The sequence below is a fragment of the Enhydra lutris genome, unplaced genomic scaffold (genome assembly GCF_002288905.1).
Source record: "Enhydra lutris kenyoni isolate GAN:26980312 unplaced genomic scaffold, ASM228890v2 scaffoldscaffold58, whole genome shotgun sequence".
Taxonomy (NCBI): domain Eukaryota; kingdom Metazoa; phylum Chordata; class Mammalia; order Carnivora; family Mustelidae; genus Enhydra; species Enhydra lutris.
Window position 1 is genome coordinate 5,970,632 of NW_019154142.1, and position 19,909 is coordinate 5,990,540.

At 36.8% G+C, this 19,909-nt stretch overlaps 1 protein-coding gene across 1 annotated transcript in view; it reads right to left on the reverse strand.

Moving 5' to 3' along the window:
- The window catches only part of LOC111158261 (FIG4 phosphoinositide 5-phosphatase), a 129,297-nt gene that overhangs the window by 82,924 nt on the left and 26,464 nt on the right, over window positions 1-19,909 (reverse strand). Inside the window, exons 4-9 of the mRNA XM_022520179.1 lie at window positions 18,096-18,252; window positions 13,858-13,908; window positions 8,207-8,355; window positions 4,780-4,908; window positions 2,344-2,444; window positions 924-1,086 (exon numbers count right to left, since the gene is read on the reverse strand). Coding sequence (XP_022375887.1) covers window positions 924-1,086; window positions 2,344-2,444; window positions 4,780-4,908; window positions 8,207-8,355; window positions 13,858-13,908; window positions 18,096-18,252 — 750 coding nt within the window. The remainder of the gene's footprint in view (window positions 1-923; window positions 1,087-2,343; window positions 2,445-4,779; window positions 4,909-8,206; window positions 8,356-13,857; window positions 13,909-18,095; window positions 18,253-19,909) is intronic.

Here is a 19,909-nt window from a genome sequence, read left to right on the forward strand (position 1 = left end):
TTATTTTGGAGCAGTCTTTTTAATAGTAACTCTTCTATTAAAAAGAATTTTGGAACACTGAAAAAAAATAAAATTCAAAAAAAAAATAAAAATTAAATTTAAAAAAACCTGAAGCTCTCTTTAAACCTAAAACAAAACATTATAGAATTCTTGAAAGAACTGGTTATACCTTATGCTCTACTGTGAAATGGTAGTAAATATAGTGGAATTGATATTTTAATCAATGGCTGATATCTACAAGCATCAATGTAGTTCTTTTCTGGATTTACGGTGAATTAAACTAAGGTCTAGGGGTGCCTGTGTGGCTCAGTGGGTTAAGCCTCTGCCTTTGGCTCAGGTCATGATCTCAGGGTCCTGGGATTGAGCCCCACATCGGGCTCTCTGCTCAGCGGGGAGCTTGCTTCCCCCTCTCTCTGCCTGCCTCTCTGCCTACTTGTGATCTCTCTCTCTGTCAAATAAATAAATAAAATCTTTAAAAAACAAACAAACAAACAAAAAAACTAAGATCTACACTTAATACTATATTCATGTAAATATGGTCACTTTAAATAATAATAATTCTCTCTGACAAAATATAGTAAATAGGGGTGCCTGGGTGGTTCAGTGGGTTAGGCCTCTGCCTTCAGCTCAGGTCATTATCTCAGGGTCCTGGGATCGAGCCCCACATCGGGCTCCCTGCTCAGCAGGGAGCCTGCTTCCTCCTCTCTCTCTCTCTCTCTGCCTGCCTCTCTGCCTACTTGTGAGCTCTCTCTGTCAAATAAATAAATAAATAAAATCTTTAAAAAATATATATATATAGTAAATATACGAATGCAAATGGACCTGCAAAAAAAAAAAAAAAAAAAAAGACTGCTCCAAAAAATAAACACATAAATAAATAAATAATAAAATTTAAAAAATAAAAAAAAGACTGCTCCACGCACATGTAATAGGTGGTTTAGGCATCATAGTTGAAATGTCCTGAGACCAGTATAAAGGAACGGATCCTCTAACTTGGACGTAAGAAGAGTAACTTCCTGCAGTAAAAGACATCACAGAAGCATCACAGAGTATTTGTTCCGTCTCCACTTCATTTGCAACATCGCCCTGAAAAGAAAGGTGGCATTTAAAGATATTTTATGTTCTTAGAATTTTTTAATGGAAAAAAATTTCCAAGTATACAATGAAATTATAATTCCCTTTCTTAGAACACTTTAAAAGAGGTAAATGTTGATCAATATTCAATGTGCACATTAGGAAAGGAAAACCATTAAAATGCAACAAAGGAAGGCAATTAAAAATAGCCCAGAATAGACTAGGAAAAAATCAAATTAAATAGCTAATAATACAAGTAGCAGACAGAAAACTGCTTGAGTGATATAAATGGCAGAGAGGGAGAGAAAAGGAAAACAATTACATGAAATTATACAGGAGGTTAGGAAGACTAGCAGAATATAAAACTTCAATTCTGAAGACCAGGGAGGAAGAAAAGGACAATAGAGTGAGATTCAAATAATGCCTGATGGACAGAAGGGAAAAAAAGGTCTAGAGTTAGCTTGGCTTATAAAAGTACAGACGGATATGACAAAGAATAATTTCAGAGGCATTAATAATATGTCTGCTTAATTATCCGTAAAATATTCAAAAATAAGTAACATAGCAAAATTGTGATTTTTCTCAGAACACCAGTCATAACTATTTTCATTGTTGATACAATTTTAAGAACAATGTTGCTATTTTAACCCAGGATTAAAACCCAATGTCTCACTCAATCTGTCCACTCCATCGCACATCTGCGTCAGACTCAAGCTGTCTACTGCAAATAGAGATGAAACACTTGGAGGAGAGGACATGACTGATGGAAGGATAGGACTTCTGTCATGGTTATTTTCCAGGGCCAAGCAGACTAAGACCCTGCCCGGAGCCAAACTAAAGTAGAGGTGGCGGGGGGGCGGGGGTTTCCATGCCTCGCTCTACTTTGTCTTCTCATCAAAGATGTGTTTCCAATGAGTGCTCCCCTCCCCTTACTCCTCCAATGGAGGCGCTTTGCTGTTTTAGTCACTACACTAAATATGCACTACATTTTTTCATATCTTACAGAAATGGCTCAGCCTCCAAAACATGAGACATGTCATAACTCCCCAAGGCAATGCATAAGTCGCTCTAAGATAGCTGATTTTTCAGAACGTCTGTATACTAGTCACATTCCTCACAAGTGTCAGATACCCTGGAGCATTAATTATTCTCTTGATCACATCCCCAACTAAGAAATGCCACTTTCTAGAATTCCACTTGGCTGCCTCCGTCAGCAAGGCTGATGTGAAAGGTTAAGATGTCAGCAGTGCCGCTGCTTCTCCATCTTACCTCACAGTTCGCACCCCTCTTGAGAAAGCGAGTCCCCGCAAACTTACTGGATCTTCTAGCTATTAGAGTCACGTAGACGGGTCGTCCGTAGATCAACAGCTCTTAGAAATCAAGTTAAAGTTATTTGAGCATTCACACTGAACCGCCACACCCCACCAAGAGAATCATTAGACCTTAAATATGCATTTAAATATAGCTTGTCCAGAAGGTTAAAGAACACCCAAAAGTTCTACCCAAGAATGGAACAGCGTTGGGTCTAACTGTTCTTCCAAATGAGGCAGGGATTAAAGTAAAAACAGGCCACCCTAAGGAGTGGTTTCCATGCATTTCAGATGAAACAGTAAAAAAGTGTTGGGTTCATGGCCAAGGGAAGGCCTGGTCTCTCCTTATTGCCAACTAAAGGATGTAAACAGGTACAATTAATCCTTCTTTAGTCTTCAGAGATCATACACCGCTCAAAGAGAGCAATGCCGCTTAACAGGGGGTTAAATAGGAAGCAATACATCATACTCAGGGAATGGAGTAGGTATAATACTGTAAAAGTTCCCCAAATGTGTCACCTAACTGCAAAAACTAAACACTGAATTACTGAACCGATACACAGCTTATTGATTATGTCACCTTATTTAGCTTTCTGAGCCTCAGTTTCATCTTCTGTAAAATGGTGTAAGTACTAGTAAAGTAACTAACTTTATGAGGTGGTTGGAGGGACTAGGTTAGGTAATGCGTGTAAACCAGTGCCTGTCCTACAGTAAATGCTGCCTATACAGCAATTTCTTTTACCATCGTAAAGACTTCCGCAATTCATTAAATGCTTGATAACTAGGAAACTAGTTTCATCACCTAAGCTAATGAGCTTTAAAATTATAATCCATGGTGCTATTCGCTATTTTTAAAAACACAAACATTTACTGTACTTAATGTAGGTCTGGCCCTGAGTTAGCTCTTGACGATACAAAACAGTTTAGAACTGCCTCTTGGAAAATACCTTTAGAAACTGTAGCACATTCTTTTTGGTGTCCTTGGTGGTGAAAACTTTGTGTTCTTTCCAGGTACATTTCACTTTTGGCAACGGAAAAGGTAATTCAGGGCCAAATCTCATTATTCAGTGAATAAACCAAGCAGATACTAATACTCACTGCTTGGAAATCATTATAAATTAATGAGCCTGACTTGCAAGTTCAGGGCATAAATCTTACTCATCCTCATTTTAAACTTCCTTTGTGTCAGCATCTAGCCTCTCTTCTCCCTCATGTGCCATAAAGAAGGCGCCATAGATGCTCTTTAAGACTGATCTCTCCAGCTATACCCCTTGATCCCATTCATCCCAAATGTCCTAGTGCAAGATATGCATGATCAAATTTACTCACGTAATGATCTCAAAACAACCACTCCTTCAAAATTTTCACCATGGGTCTTAAAAAACCTAAGACACAACAAAGAATGTCAACTGGAAAACAAGCTAGGTGTACAAATGCCCTACGTGATCTCAAAAAGGGACAGGAAAAAACAAAATACTACTTGTAGAAAGTAAACACTGCCTCTCTAAGCCTCGTAGCATAATAGCACTTTCTGGAAAGGTTTCAACCATAGTGACAAGTTAAGTAAAAGGGAACAAAAGTATTTATAAAATTGAACTCAAAATCAGCTTAACCTAAGGTTCAACCTGTATCTACTAAATCTCTTATGTCCCTTTCCAATCCAGGCCTTTCTTTCATTATGCCTGAACCACAGCAAACTCTTCCTAACTCATGTCCACTGTTCTGGTCTCATTTTATTTAATCCAACTTGAAAACAACTGTCAACTCAACCTTCCTAAGTACTCCCCTCTACATTACCCTCTTGAAAAAGCTTTTCAAAAGTTCAGGCACCAAACCCAGAATGCTTACTTAGTCTGACCACCAAAGGAATCTGATGACTAGCTACCCCACTACCCACTAGGTTGTACTTCCCAAGGATTTTACACCCTAAGGCAGAAGACTCCCGTGAACTTTTCTACGCCTACACTCATGATGCTTTCCCCACCTAGGAGCTTGCTGCTTGCTCCCTGCTCCCTGCTCAGGTCTGACTTTTGCTTAGAGCTCAGGCCAAGCCTGACTTTTCCTAGTCAGACTTTTCCTGAGCCTGCCCGGTCCTCCCCACCTGTCAGTGATTCTGCTCCTCCTCTCAGGTATGAATGATACTTATGGCCTCTATCACTTCCTAAGCACACAGCATTTCTCTGTTGTTTATCTCTCTGTGTACATAGAGATCTGTTTAAATGGTCTGTATTCCTCTTTGTATTTCCACTACCTGATATCATCAGTAAGTTTTCCTGCTGGGTGTAGAGAATGGTAATGAATAATCTTATAATTCGTGTACATTCTTCTACAGATTGACACAGCTTAAGTTTAATAATATATACCTTGGCTTTTTTTTTTTTTTAAGAAAGGATACTTGACTGTCCACAGAACCCATGAATAATATACAACAGCCAGTCACGATGCACAGCATTTTTAATTATATCCAGAAGTTCACCGTTCCACACGTACTTCATATAAGGCTCACTAGAGATCCCAAATACACCTGAAAAATAGAAGTCGGTACCAGAAATATAAGGAAATGGTCTATACTCCTCTTTAAGTTCTAAAGTTTTTGTTTTTAACTTCAAAATAAAATGTCTGATTAAGAGCATTGTCATTTTCAGTGGATATAACTCATATCATCACCCAGAACACTGTGTTGATTCTGTACAAAGCAAAAGAATAAACATATTTTTCTGATTTATGAGAGTTTTTAACCTAAGAGAAAAGTAAACAAGAGGGAAATTAAGGACACATGGACAAATACATGACTAAGGCCGAGAGAGAGCATCAGGCAGTGGCTGGGAGCGCTGCTCTGGGGGTTCTGAGTGTCTGGGTCCAAACCCCGGCCCTGCCTCTCATCAGCAGGGTGGCAGGTGGGACCAAGAGTGCTATTTGCTACCTCAGTGTCCATTTCATACATCTGTACCTGTATCATGTGGTTGTTGTGAAGACAGTAATGAAGGTATTGCACAAAAATTGCTTCGAACATGCCTGGTGCCTTACTGATACTTCTGTAAGTGGGAGTTATTACCCTATCAGGCCTTTTCTATATGAAGAAATTAATTTCATCAAACGTGATTTTAGCATATCCAGATATACTTATTAAACATCAATGAGTTTTACAAAATGTATAAAGGGCAAAATAAGAACGAAGTATGTTTTTGATTATGGCTTAAAAGGCTGTAACAGTGGGACGCTGGGGTGGCTCAGCCAGTTGTGTGTCCAACTCTTGATTTCAGCTCAGGTCATGATCTCAGAGTCCTGAGAGCAAGCCCTGGGCCAGGCTCTGAGCTCAGTGGGGAGTCTGCTTAAGGAATTCTCTTCCTCTTGCTCCGCCCCTCCCCCTGCTTATGCCCATTCATTCACTCTCTCTCTCTCTCTCTCTCTCTCATAAATAAGTAAATCTTAAAAAAAAAAAGACTAACAGTTCTGGATAGCAGGCTGTTCTTCTTCTCAAAACATAGTATGTTAAGAGTGTTTATATACTGTGACAAATACACTTGGTTTGAGTCATAAAAATTGAACCTTCTCTGCCCTTTCAATGCTTTACACGGAGCACGAATAGTACACACAAGAACTAGAGTCCTGTCTTTGCCACTTACCAGTCTCCATGAGCTCTGGCAAGTTGCTTAACATCTCTGAACCTCAATTTTCTGAATTGTAAAATGATACTACTATTCACTTCAGAAATATGTTCAGATTAAATAATACATGCAAAGTGACTAATACACTGCCTGACATGGTACAGACTTTTTAACAGATGTATTATTTTCCTTTTCTACCTACCCCTATATCTTCTGCCCTCACTCTCTGTTTCCTATCAGTTTCCCCCTATGTGGTAGAAGGATAGTGTCCCCCAAAAGATGTAATGTCCTAATCACCAGAAGATGTGACTACCTTATGTTACATGGCAAGGAAGAATAAAATTTGCAGATGGAATTAATGCTCTTAACTCAGATGACCTTGAGATGGGGAGAGTATTTTGAATTATCCAGGCGGGCCCACTGTAATCACAGAGTCATTATTTATAAGTGAAAGAGGAAAACAGGAATCTAAGTGTCAGAGTATCCCACGTAATGCAGGAAAAGCCTCAGCTGGCCATTGCTGACTTTGAAGATGGAAGGGGCCCCAAGCCAGGGAATGTGGGCAGTCTCTAGAAAATGGAATGGAAAGAAAATGTCTGCACAGTCTCAAAAAAGGAACACTGCCCTGCCAACATCCTAATTTTAGTCCACTGAGACCTATTCTGACTTCTGACTTCTCTAACAGTAAATTTGTATAGGTTTAAGTCCCTTAGTTGGTGGTAATTTGTTATAGCAGCTATAAAAACCTAATACACACTGTTATTCATATCTGTCATGTAGAATTGCTCCAGAGATAGTAAAAAATTAAGTGGCTTTTAGAGGCTTACTTCAGATTCCAAAACAAATATTCAAATTCAGATTTGGGATGACATACAGTGCAAATGTAGAAATACTTTTAGCTTTTCTATTCCTAAGAAGACATGATGCAAGCAAACATTCAGGCACACATTATTTTGACCTCCACCCGTCTCTAGTAGTATATGTTACAATTTGGGAGTCTAAACCAGGGCAAATTTATGTGATCTTGACGTTCTGAGGTAAGGATGTTGCACTGAGTTTGGCCTTAGCACAAGCAATAGTCAATCTAGTAGATTAAGGGCAATGCTACAAATGGCATCCAGTTTAAGTAACACTCTAAGTCTTAGAGCGAACGGTTACCTTTGGCAAAATGCTAAGAGAGCACAGGCTCTTTCTGAGTGTCCTGCAAGGACAAACCTGCTAGAACTTTAGATTACAGGCCTACTCTGCATCCGCATCTGCATCACTATTACTCAGGTTGCACAGGGCAAGGTGCCTAAGACATTATTGACTTATGTTTCCAAAGTATATGCAATTCAGCTAAACTGCTCTAAGTCTGAAATGATTCCTTCAAAACATTCACTTTAGCAATGTCCCTGGCTTTAAAGTTCTAGACCAACCCAAAAATCTAGGGATAAAGGTACGAATCCTGTTGTGTGACTGGTTCATTTAGGATCTCCAGGATGATGATCTCCAGGATGATGGCTTTAAAGTTCTAGACCAACCCAAAAATCTAGGGATAAAGGTACGAATCCTGTTGTGTGACTGGTTCATTTAGGATCTCCAGGATGATGTCCACACGTGGTCCTGAAGAAGCAAGGCCTATGAGGGACACCTGGGTCAAGCTGGGACCAATCAAAATAAGAACCACCTCTGACCCGCTGCCTTGGTTCCTTGGCACATTGGCCATGATATCTTAATCTCTACGCCTCAGTTTCCTACTTAGTCTTTATTTCTTTGAAAGTGGCGTCATACCTACTGAGCAGAGTTTTTGTAAGAATTAGAGATATTGTAGTAATTTTCTAGGACACAAGAGATAATCCACAGTGAATTTTTTCCAAAACTCTCTACAAAGGAAAGTAAGGTGGTGGTGTGTATTCTCTAATATTGGAAAAAAACAATTCTCCATTCAAACTTCACCATAAGTCTAGACGTAAATGTATTCCATTAAAAATACAGGAATGTTTGCTAGGGAAGGTCAGCATACAATTTTCTGGCTGGCCCACAAACGAAATCACATTGTGGTTAATGATCTCTATAAAAATGAATTGGTCAAGTTTATATATCCAAAACCTCACATAAGGACACAGAGGAATAAGGGCCAGAGAAATATGAAGGAAATGTGAGTTAATTAAATGAGGTGCCATTTCACAGATGCCGTATTAACCTACATTAGATATACTGAAAATCACCTACCACTTCCACCCTGTGTAATTAATCCTTCATCTTCAAAGATGTCGAAACTCTCCTGGCGAGGCTGGGTTGTTTCTGACTTTAACATCTCCAGGGGCATTCGCAAGACAGTGAGATTATACTGAAGTGAGTGGGACAAGTCATAGCTGTAACTGAGAACATAACTGAAACTTAATATGAATTAGAAAAGCAAAACATATTTCAGTCTTGGCTCCTATATGGAATTAAAAACTGTGAACCACATTAGCATCTGTTCAATTACTTGGAAGCAAAGATATTCAAATAAACACTGTAAAATACAGTAATCATGAATATAATTAGAAACTTAAAAATCACTGCATCCTCAAAAAATTAAAAATAGAAATACTATACAATCCAGTAATTCCAGTTCTGGGTATTTACCCAATGAAAACAAAAACACTAATTTGAAAAGATATATGTTTACTGCAGTATTACCTACAGTAGCCAAGATACAGATATGGAAACAACCTAAGTGTCCACTGATAGATGAATGGATAAAGAAGATTGGTATAGCTATACAATGGAATATTACTCAGCCATTAAAAAATGACTCTTAGCATTGGGTGTGGTGCATAAACAATGAATCTTGAACACCAAAAATAAATAAATAAATAAATTAATTAATTAATTTTTTTTGGGGGGGGGGGAATGAGCTCTTGCCATTTGAAACAACATAGACGGACCTAGAAGGCATTATACTAAGTGGTATAAAACAGACAAAGGCAAATACTGTATCGTTTCACTTATATGTGGAATCTAAAAACCAAATCAAACAAACAAAAAAACCAGAAACAGACTCACAGAGAACTGATGGTTGCCAGAGAGGAGGGGTGGTCAGATGGGCAAAAGAGTTGAATGAGATTAAGAGGTACAAACTTTTGGTTATAAAACAAGTAAGTCACCGGGATGAAAAGTACAGCAGAGGGAATATAGTCAATAATATCATAATAATGTTGTATGATGACAGATGACTATACTTACCATTGTGAGCACTGAGAACTACATAGAATTGTCAATTCACTATGTTGTATACCTGACACTAGTAATAATATTTTATGTCTACTAAACTTCAGTTAAAAAAATTATTGCATGGGGGCGCCTGGGTGGCTCAGTGGGTTAAGCCTCTGCCTTCAGCTCAGGTCATGATCTCAGGGTCCTGGGATCGAGCCCCGCATCAGGCTCTCTGCTCAGCAGGAAGCCTGCTTCCCCCTCTCTCTCTGTCTGCCTCTCTGCCTACTTCTGATCCCTCTCTCCCTCTGTCAAATAAATAAATAAAATCTTTAAAAAAAAATTATTGCATGACTTAGGCATTTGCACAATTAGAAATATATAATACAATGCAAATGATCAACATTCACTGACTTGCAATGTGCATTTTTTGCTTCCCAGGGAAATCACTCTAACTTCATAGTCTTGTGCAAAGGGGTCACACTCTCATATATACCTGAAATGGAGTTCCATAGATGTTACAATATCTACAATATCCACATTATCCACTGTAGTTTATGTATGAACAAAAATAATTCTATTAATTATTAGTGGTAGTACCATAACCGACTTCATAATAAAACAGGAATAAGCAAGTAATATAAGCCATTATGATAAAACATGTTTTAGGAGAGTAACAGCCATCCAAAAAGTTGTAACAGTCTTTGAAATATAATTTTGGCCTTGCAGTCAAAAGAAACCCATTTTACAATCTTGATTTCACATTATTAACAATTTTAAAAATATCTCTAGCAATACATTTTAGCGTAGAACTTCAGCAGGTATCTAGAATTCTTTAAATTTGCCTGGAGACTCACATATTATTTCAATTATTAGTTCTTCTTTAATTTGCTCATCTAATTTGGTTGAAATTGATTTGTTTCATCTGTGAAATTCAATTTTACCATATTTGCTAGTTGGAGCCATTAATTTTACTAGCATCTAATCTCAGGGATAAAAGTCGTATTAAGACGTTGATTTTTTAATCACATTTATAATAGTATCAAAAAATAAAAATATGTAGGAATAAATTTAACCAAGGAGGAGAAAGATCTTACACTGAAAATAGTAAGATACTGATGAAATAAACTGAAAAAACAAATAAATGGAAAGATACTTCATGTACACAGAGAATTAATATTGTTTAAATGTCCATACTATCCAAAGCCATCCATATAGATCTCTATAAAATTTCCAATGACAGGGGCACCTGGGTGGCTCAGTGGGTTAAGCCGCTGCCTTTGGCTCAGGTCATGATCTCAGGGTCCTGGGATTGAGTCCCGCATCGGGCTCTCTGCTCAGCAGGGAGCCTGCTTCCTCCTCTCTCTCTCTCTGCCTGCCTCTCTGCCTACTTGTGATCTCTCTCTGTCAAATAAATAAATAAAATCTTTAAAAAAAAAATTCCAATGACATTTTTCACAGAAGTAGAAAAAACAATCCTAAACTTTGTATGGATCCACAAAAGACCACTAATAGCGAAAGCAATCTTAAGAAAGAACAAAGATGGAGTCATCGCACTTTCAGATTCAAACCTTTTAACAAAGCTACAGCATTCAAAGTAGCATGGCATAAAAACAGACGCATAGATCAGTGGGACAGAACTGAAAGCCTAGAAATAAACCAATGCATAGAGTCAACTATTTGACAAGGGAGCCAAGAAGACACATGGGGAAAGGATAATCTCTTCGATAAATAGTGCTAGGGAAACTGGATACCCATATGCAAAGAATGAATTGGACCCTTGTCTTACACCATTCACAAAAATTAACTCAAGATGCATTAAGACTTAAATATAAAATTAAGACTTAAAAACTATAAAACTATTAGAAGAAGACAAAGGAGAAAAGCTCTTTGACATTGGTTTTAGTGAAGATTTTGTGGTATGACACCAAAAACATAAGCAACAAAAGCAAAAATAAATAAGTGGGACGACAGCAAATTAAAGAACTTCTGCACAGGAAAAAAAAAAAAATCAACAAAATAAAAAAGAAACCTATGGGGGTGCCTGGGTGGCTCAGTGGGTTAAAGCCTCTGCCTTCAGCTCAGGTCATGATCCCAGGGTCCTGGGATCGAGATCCGCATCGGGCTCTCTGCTCAGCAGGGAGCCTGCTTCCTCCTCTCTCTCTCTCTGCCTGCCTCTCTGCCTACTGGTGATCTGTCAAATAAATAAATAAAATCTTAAAAAAAATAAAAACCTATGTAATGGGAGAAAATATTTACAAACCATCTATCTGATAGGGGGTTAATATCCAAAACACATAAGGAGCTCATAAAACTCAAGAGCAAAACAAAACAAACAACCCCCCCAAAAAAATCCAATTAAAAAGGGGCAAAGGACCCGAATAAACATCTTTCCAAAGAAAACCGCCAACAGATATGTGAAAAAATGTTCAACATCACATTATGGAAATGCAAATTAAAGCCACAATGAGACAGCAATTCATACTTCCTACAATGGCTATTATCAAAAAGACAAGAAACAAGTCCTGGGTAAGCTATGGAGAAAAAGGAACCCTGATGCACTGTTGGTGGGAATGAAAATTGGTGTAGCCACTATAGAAAAGAGTATGGAGGTTCCTAAAAATTTAAAAATACAACTACCATATGATCTGGCAATCCTACTTCTGAGTATATGGCCAAAGAAATGAAATCACCATCTTGAAGAGATACCTGTAGGCCCACATTGACTCTAAGCATAATTGACAATAGCCAAGACATGGAAACATCCTAAGAGTCCAGCAATGGATGAATGGGTATAGGATATTACTCAACCATAAAAAAAAGGAGGAAATCCTGCTATTTGGACAACATGGATAGAATTTGAGGGTAGTATGCTAAGTGAAATAAGTCTGATTATTTCCATATGTTCTTCACTTCTATGCAGAACCTAAAAAAGCCAAACTCATAGGAATATAAAGTAGAATGGTAGTTGCCAGGGGCTGGGGCATGGGAAAAGGGTAGGCTGGGAAAAATGGGGAGATGTTGGTTGCATGGTACAAGCTCCCAGTTTAAGTTAAATAAGATCTGGGGATCTAATGCATAGCATGATAACTGTAATTTAACATTAATGAATTGTAACTTGAAATCTGTTGAGAGTACATCTTGAATGTTTTTCTCATACACACACTCATAATTATATGAGAGGATGGAGGTGTCGACTAACCTTATTGCGGTAATCATGTCACAATACATATGTGTATCTAATCGCCACACTATACACCTTAAACTTATAGATGTTACATGTCAGTAATATCTGAACAGGTGGCAGGGGAAGGGGAAGGATGTTGATTTTTAACTTTCAAAAATCAATTCTTCCTAGTTAGAGTAATTACTTTATTCCAGCCTATTCTTAAGAATGTAGTATATCCTTTTTAAGGCTTACTTATTGACATAAAAACTATAACTGACATACTTTTACTCATGGGATGACTTGATCCCACAGCTCAGTATGGGGATCCAAACAAAGTTGAATTCGTGGAGAAAACCATTTCTAACAATACCACCAAGTTTCAGTGACAACTTGAAGATGGTATAAACATAAAATAAGCGATAAAGACACAAAAGCAGTTGACTGCAATAAACACAATGGAAATATACATTCAATAAACATCTGTGGATGTGAAAATTCTTTGTTTAGGAACTCTCCACTAGACTACTGTTAAAATAATGAACTTCCTTCAGTTTTACAACAATGAACACATAACCCATTCTATATAGCAAACTTGTTTTTATTTCACAGATAAATAAGTGGTTAACTATACGGACAATATAAAAATAAAGGTAAATAATGCAAAGTATCCCATCAGTGCATAACACCAATAGCCACAACACGCTTAGGCTTGTTTGGTCCTTGGGACTCAAGTCCTTTTTGGAGCATGCTATTTTGTGTTCTCAGTTTTTAGTTTGGATATTACACCTGACAGAAGAATTTTCCACTTAGCGTAATAACTACATCTCCTAGGCCTACATATTGGTCACATCGGTGGTGGTATAATGCTCTGTCATAATGTGCTGTTAGAATTTACTTGCCCATCGTTCAGTTACTGCTATTTGAGTTGTCCCTGCATTGACTGGTTTGTGGTTTGGGGACTATCATAAATAGTGAAGCTTATAAATGTCTCTTTATAAGAAAGAATTAATATTTTATCTCTTAGTTTATTTTCTTAGGATATGTTTTCATAAATACCTTTGCCACATTCTTCTTCAGGAAAACTATTAATTTAAAAGACCATTAGCATTATGTTGGTATTGCAACAATTCTTCTTTTTATGAATTTATTTTTACCTAATTTTGCTAGATTGTTAACTAAAACAATCTGTGACATTGTTACAACTCTGTATTAGAAACTGAATGCAAATTTCATTTTCTAACTAAAAACTGCAAAATAAGAATATTTCATTAAAAACTCCACCTAAAACAAAGATGATTTTTATAGTGAGAATAATTCCCTTGTAATTGGTCCATTCAATATTCAAACATTAGATTTTTCAGAGGATGAAATACCTTTATGCTTTTAGATGAAATTACTTGGCCAATGGGAAAAAAAAAAATAGAGGAAGTACCAGTGTGTCCTCTGATTCTGTTTTTCCACCCTGAAAAATAAATATTTAAGTGACTGACAGGAGAAAAACTAAGTTCAAACTTACCTAAAGTAAAAATTGCTAGATAGGTCCACATTTTGAAATATTCGTAGATACCTAAACAAAAAACAAAAAAAAGCATATTACATTCACACAATACTATTATTTTTTCATAGCTTCACATATACATTTATATTTGTAAATGCTCTTATTAACACTGAGGAATTCAGGGGTACCTGGCTGGCTCAGCTGGTAGAGAATGCAACTCATGATCTCGGGGTTGTGAGTTCAAGCCCCACGTTTGGTATAGAGATTACTTAAAAATAAAATATTTTTTAAAAACCTGAGGAATTCAGTCCAGAACTGCACAAGGAATTGCTTCTGAAGCAATTTCTAAGTCTGTTGATTGTCCCTTCAGAGTCCCTTAACTTTATAGTTTGACCATTTCCTCATCATTGATTATGCCAGAGAGGAAAAGTCACGCACTTACATGTGTGGGGAACTTAGACTTGGGCAAGACAAGTAAACACCACTGTCGTTTTTACGATTATGTGCTTTGTAAAAGCTGTGAGGTTGGAGAGAGGAGGGTAGCAAAAACAAACAAAAATGTTTGCAAAAACCATAATTTGAAGTTGTAAAGTTTTATAACATAAAAAAAAGTACAAATAAACTATGTGCATATATACCTCACAGGATTAATAGATTTTTTTTTCATATTTTCTCAACTTTTTAAAGACTTGATCACAAATGGGTGTTGAATTTGTCAAATATATTTTCTACAACTATTAAGATGATCATAATTTTTCCCAACAATATTTTAGTATAGTGAACTGCTCTATCAAAATTTTCTAGTGTTGATACAACCCAGTGTTGCAGGGATAACTTCTACTTGTCATTATGTATGAAATGTTCACTAGTACTATATTTTATTTCCTAATATCTTACCAAATCTTTCTTTAAGTTTATTTATTTTTTTAATGATCTCTACACACAATGTGGGGCTCAAACTCATGACCTGGAGATCAAGAGTCACACACTCCTCCAACTGAACAAGCCAGGCACCACCATATCTTTTTACTTAAGTGAATTATTGGATTTTATAGTTTTATATGTTAAAAGTTTTACCTATCTAATAATAGTAATTCAGTCTACCTAGAACAAGCTATTAATATAATTGTATCTTATTCTCGATAATGTCTATTGCTACATAGTACTAATACTAAAATAATTTCACTCCCTCAAGAAAGTCAAGTCACTATATAGAACAACATAATTTGTTTTACTATTCCTGGCTATAGAATCATAAAGATGAGGTTTATAAATAATACAAACCTCTTCAACTTTTCCCATCCCTTGGATTCATATGTGCTAGTGTGATTCACTGTTTCAAAAAAATTTATTACTGAAGTATAGTTGACAAAAAATGTTGTATTAGTTTCAGGTATACAACACGGTGATTTGACAATTCCGTACATTATTCAATGTTCACCATAATAGGTATACTTACCATCTGTTGTAATATAACATTATTATAATATTATTGACTATTTTCCCTATGCTGTACTTTTCATCTTCATGACTTATTTATTTTGTAAGTGGAATTTTGTACTTCTTAATTCCCTTCACCTGTTTCACCCATTCCCCACCACCTCCCCTCTGGCAACCGCCAGTTTGTTCTCTACATTAATGAGTCTATTTCTGTTTTTTGGTTTGTTTTTTATTTGTATCGTTTTTCAGATTCCACATATAAATGAAATCGTATAGTGTTTGTCCTTCTCTGATTTATTTCAATTAGCGTAACACCATCTAGGTCCATCCACATTGTCATGAATTGCAAGAGGTCTTTCTCTTTATGGCTGAGTAATATCTCATAGGTGTGTGTGTGTGTGTGTGTGTGTGTGTGTGTGTCTACCACATTTTTTTTACCCATTCACTTTTACTGATGGATACTTGGGCTGCTTCCACATCTTGGCTATTATAGATAATGCTTCAATAAACACTAGGGTACACATACCTTTTCAAATCAGTTTTTATTTTCTTTGGGGAGTACCTAATTTGATTTTAGTGAATATACTATGTCTGCCTGTAAGATATGTGGGATATAATTTTTTTCAGTTAGTGCAAGACAAAAGGACCACCTTATCCATTAAATTCTTATTTTAATCTGACACAGATTATTTTTTAACAACCCCATTTCCAAATATTATCAAAGACAGTATCACCAGAATCCAAAATATACTGTCTCAGAGGGTCTTAAGCAAGAGAGCCACACTACCTTCAAATTTTGGTTTGTATATCTGGAACAACACTATAAAAGTATAGACTGTAATTAAAATGTAAATTTAAAAACTAAATGGGGGTACCTTGGTGGCTCAGTCAGTTAACATCCAACTCTTGATTTTGGCTCAGGTCATGACCTCAGGGTCATGAGACTGAGCCCCATGTTGGGCTCCACACCGGGGACTGAGCCTACTTGAGATTTTCTCTTCCTCTCCCTTTGCCCCTCCCCCACTCTCTCTCTTTCTTAAAAATTTTTTTTAAAAAGAAAAAAAACTAATAAGCATGCCTAACTTTTTTCCTTTTTAACCTTTACGTTTATAATAAATATATTTATATATTAAAATAATTCTATTCTTTTCTCTATCAATGTATTAATACACTTTTCCCACATTCCCAAGGCACCAATAATTTTCCTCCAAAACTTAAATCTACAGAAAAATTGGAAGGAAAAAAAAAAGTATGATAAATACCATTCTGTCTTTTGTCTGAATTCACTGTTAAATCTCTCTCCTAAACACACACATATACATTCTCTCTCTTTAAATGCACAAGTTACATTTTATTCTAAACCATTTTAAGTAAGTAGCAGACATGATGACTCTTCACTCATAAATATGAAAAAACCTTGGGGGGCGCCTGGGTGGCTCAGTGGGTTAAGCCTCTGCCTTCGGCTCAGGTCATGATCCCAGGGTCCTGGGATCGAGCCCCATATTGGGCTCTCTGCTCAGCGGGGAGCCTGCTTCCCCCTCTCTCTCTGCCTGCCTCTGTGCCTACTTGTGATCTCTGTCTGTCAAATAAATAAATAAAATATTTTTTACAAATATGAAAAAACAAAATCTCCTAAGTAAGAATATCATTTTTACACTTAAAATTTAATATTGATTCAATATCACCTGGTATATTATCCATATACAAAATGTCCCGGGACGCCTGGGTGGCTCAGTTAGTTGGACGACTGCCTTCAGCTCAGGTCATGATCCCGGAGTTCCGGGATCGAGTCCCGCATCGGGCTCCCAGCTCCATGGGGAGTCTGCTTCTCCCTCTGCCCTTCTCGCTCATGCTCTCTCTCACTGTCTCTCTCTCAAATAAATAAATAAAATCTTTAAAAAAAAAAAATGTCCCAATAAAGTCCTTTACAGCTATGTGTGTGGGTGTGCAAACATGCCTGGATAAGCACACATACATTTTAATCCAGGATCCAACAGATATTCATGCATTGCGTTTTGTTGTCATGCCTGTTCTAAAATCCAGAACAGACCTCTGGCTTTTTCTGTCTTCGATGACATTGACATTTTTAAAGAGTCCAGGCCAGCTGTCTTACAGAATGCCCCACAAGGATGGATTTGTCTGATTATTTCTTCATGCTTAGATTTAAGTTAAATGTTTTTAGTTAAGTTTCGTCAGAGGGGAGGGTGGGTGAAATGGGTGAAGGGGATTAAGAGGTATAAACTCCCAGTGACAAAATAAGTCACAGGCATGAACAGTACAGCTCAGGGAATACAGTTAATAATATTATAATAATATCGTATGGTGACAGATGGTAACCACACTCACTGTGGTAAGCACAGCAGAATAAAACAAAAATATATGTATTTTTAGCAAGAAAACTACACAGGTAATTTGTGTCTTTCCCGCTGCTTCATACTGAAAGGTAAATAATGTCAGTTTTGTCTCATTATTGGTGATGGTAAGTTTGAACATTTAGGTAATTACATTTGCCATTTTTTTCCTCTTTGTAAACAAAGTGATTCATGGAGTATATGTTGAGCCCAAGTGAATATTCTGTTCCTCAAGGATAACGTCTCATGTAATGGCTTTAGCAGCTTTTGTTGATTTTCACCTAAATCACCCGTGATAATAAAGGTTTATAATAGACCTTGAACAAAATTATAGGATTCTGAGCTAGTATTTTGCATTTTTAACATGATATCTATAATCTTTTGAGTATATTTTGTCTTCTAATTGGCCTACCACATTAAAAAAAAAAAAAAAAGTAGTAAACAGTAGTTACCACCACTACATACCGAGCTTCATCAGGATGAGTAATTCGTACAGAATCATTAGGTATATAGATCATATTTGTATCTTCAATCTTATATATCGCATGACCGCCAATATCTGCCATCTTCCTCCTTTTAGTTATTAACACAATATAATAGCCTTCTAAAAACCTAACAAAACCTACACAAAAAGAGAGACAAAGATAATGTTTCCTACACTTAGTAATGCTTTTAGATATGTATTTAGAAGGTAAAAGATTTTTGACATATTTCCTACTTTACTTCTATGATTTATAGCTGTACAAATTTTCAGTCATATTATAATTAATCTCTAGAAATATCTGTACTGACATTTATCTCACTTAAAAAATACTGTTCTAAACAATTTTGTTTCATTCATTCTTTTATAAATAGGATTGAGGTGCTGTAAGCAAAAATATACACAAGATTAAGGGGAGTTGTTATTTAATAGGTATAGAGTTTCATTTCACAAGATAAATAGTCCTAGAGATCTGTTGCACAAGGCACATATAATTAACACTACTGTACGATATACTAAAAAATGGCTAAGACTGTAATGTATATGTAAAATAAGTCATCATATATACTAGCAAGAAGTATATAAAAACAAACAGAATGTGAATTGTGTAAGACTGATGAATCACAGACCTGTACTCCTGAAACAAATAATACATTATATGTTAATAAAAAAACAAACAAACAGAAAACCAAGTAAGTTCCCAGAAACTTACAGAACTATGCTAACATGCACTGTGAACCTCGACAAGGGATAAAAATTAAGTACTTCCCTAGATTCGTTTGATTACAGAACCTCATCCTCTTTTTTTTTTTTTAAGATTTTATTTATTTAGTTGACAGACAGAGATCACAAGTAGGCAGAAAGGCAGGCAGAGAGAGAGGAAGGGAAGCAGGCTCCCTGCTGAGCAGAGAGCCTAATGCGGGGCTCGATCCCAGGACCCCGGGATCATGACCTGAGCCGAAGGCAGAGGCTTTAACCCACTGAGCCACCCAGGCGCCCCTCATCCTCTTTTTTAAAAAAGAAATAATTAACCAATGGATAAATGTTCCAAGAAACTTTGGGATATATTGGGATATATTTGGGATACTTTGGGATATATTGCTTAAAAGGAAGAACAAACTACACAGACTCCTGATTACTAGTGGCAAAACCCAACTTGAGCCAGCTTTTTAAAAAAGAAATTTACATTAAGGATACTGAGGGGATCCACGACACCAAAGGGCAACAATAGGATTGGGCCTCAGAAAAACACCCAGTCAAGATGCATCTCTGCACATGTGCTCCATTCTTGTCTCTCTCCATAGACTAGCCTCCCCCACAGACTAGCCTCCTCCACTTCTTTGGGTGATGTGTTGAGAAACACAGCTGCTAATAGCTCTAGACTTTACATCCAAAAGCTTCACTGGGAAAAAACAATTTTTTTTAACAAGTCCAATTCCAGAATTCCTAGGGAAGGACTTGAACTGGCCTAACTTGGGTTGTGGGCCTAGCCCTAGACTAATCAGTGGCTGCCAAGCTACAGAATCATACTGCACTGAAAGCCGTTTACATAATAACTAGGTGACTTAGATGGGGCAAGGAGAGGTGGTGCCAGATCCCAGAAAAGTGGAGGGTTTTAGCAACCAATATACCCAGTAAATTGCATATCCTTTATGCAATCTTCCACAAGTATCATTTGTGATAGTTAAGCCTTTTATGAATGTTGGAGTGTTATAAAGTTATATTTTATGTCAAATCATTGGAGTACACATGTTGTACATTGGTGGGTAAAGAAAGACCGTATGTGTTATGTTCAGAA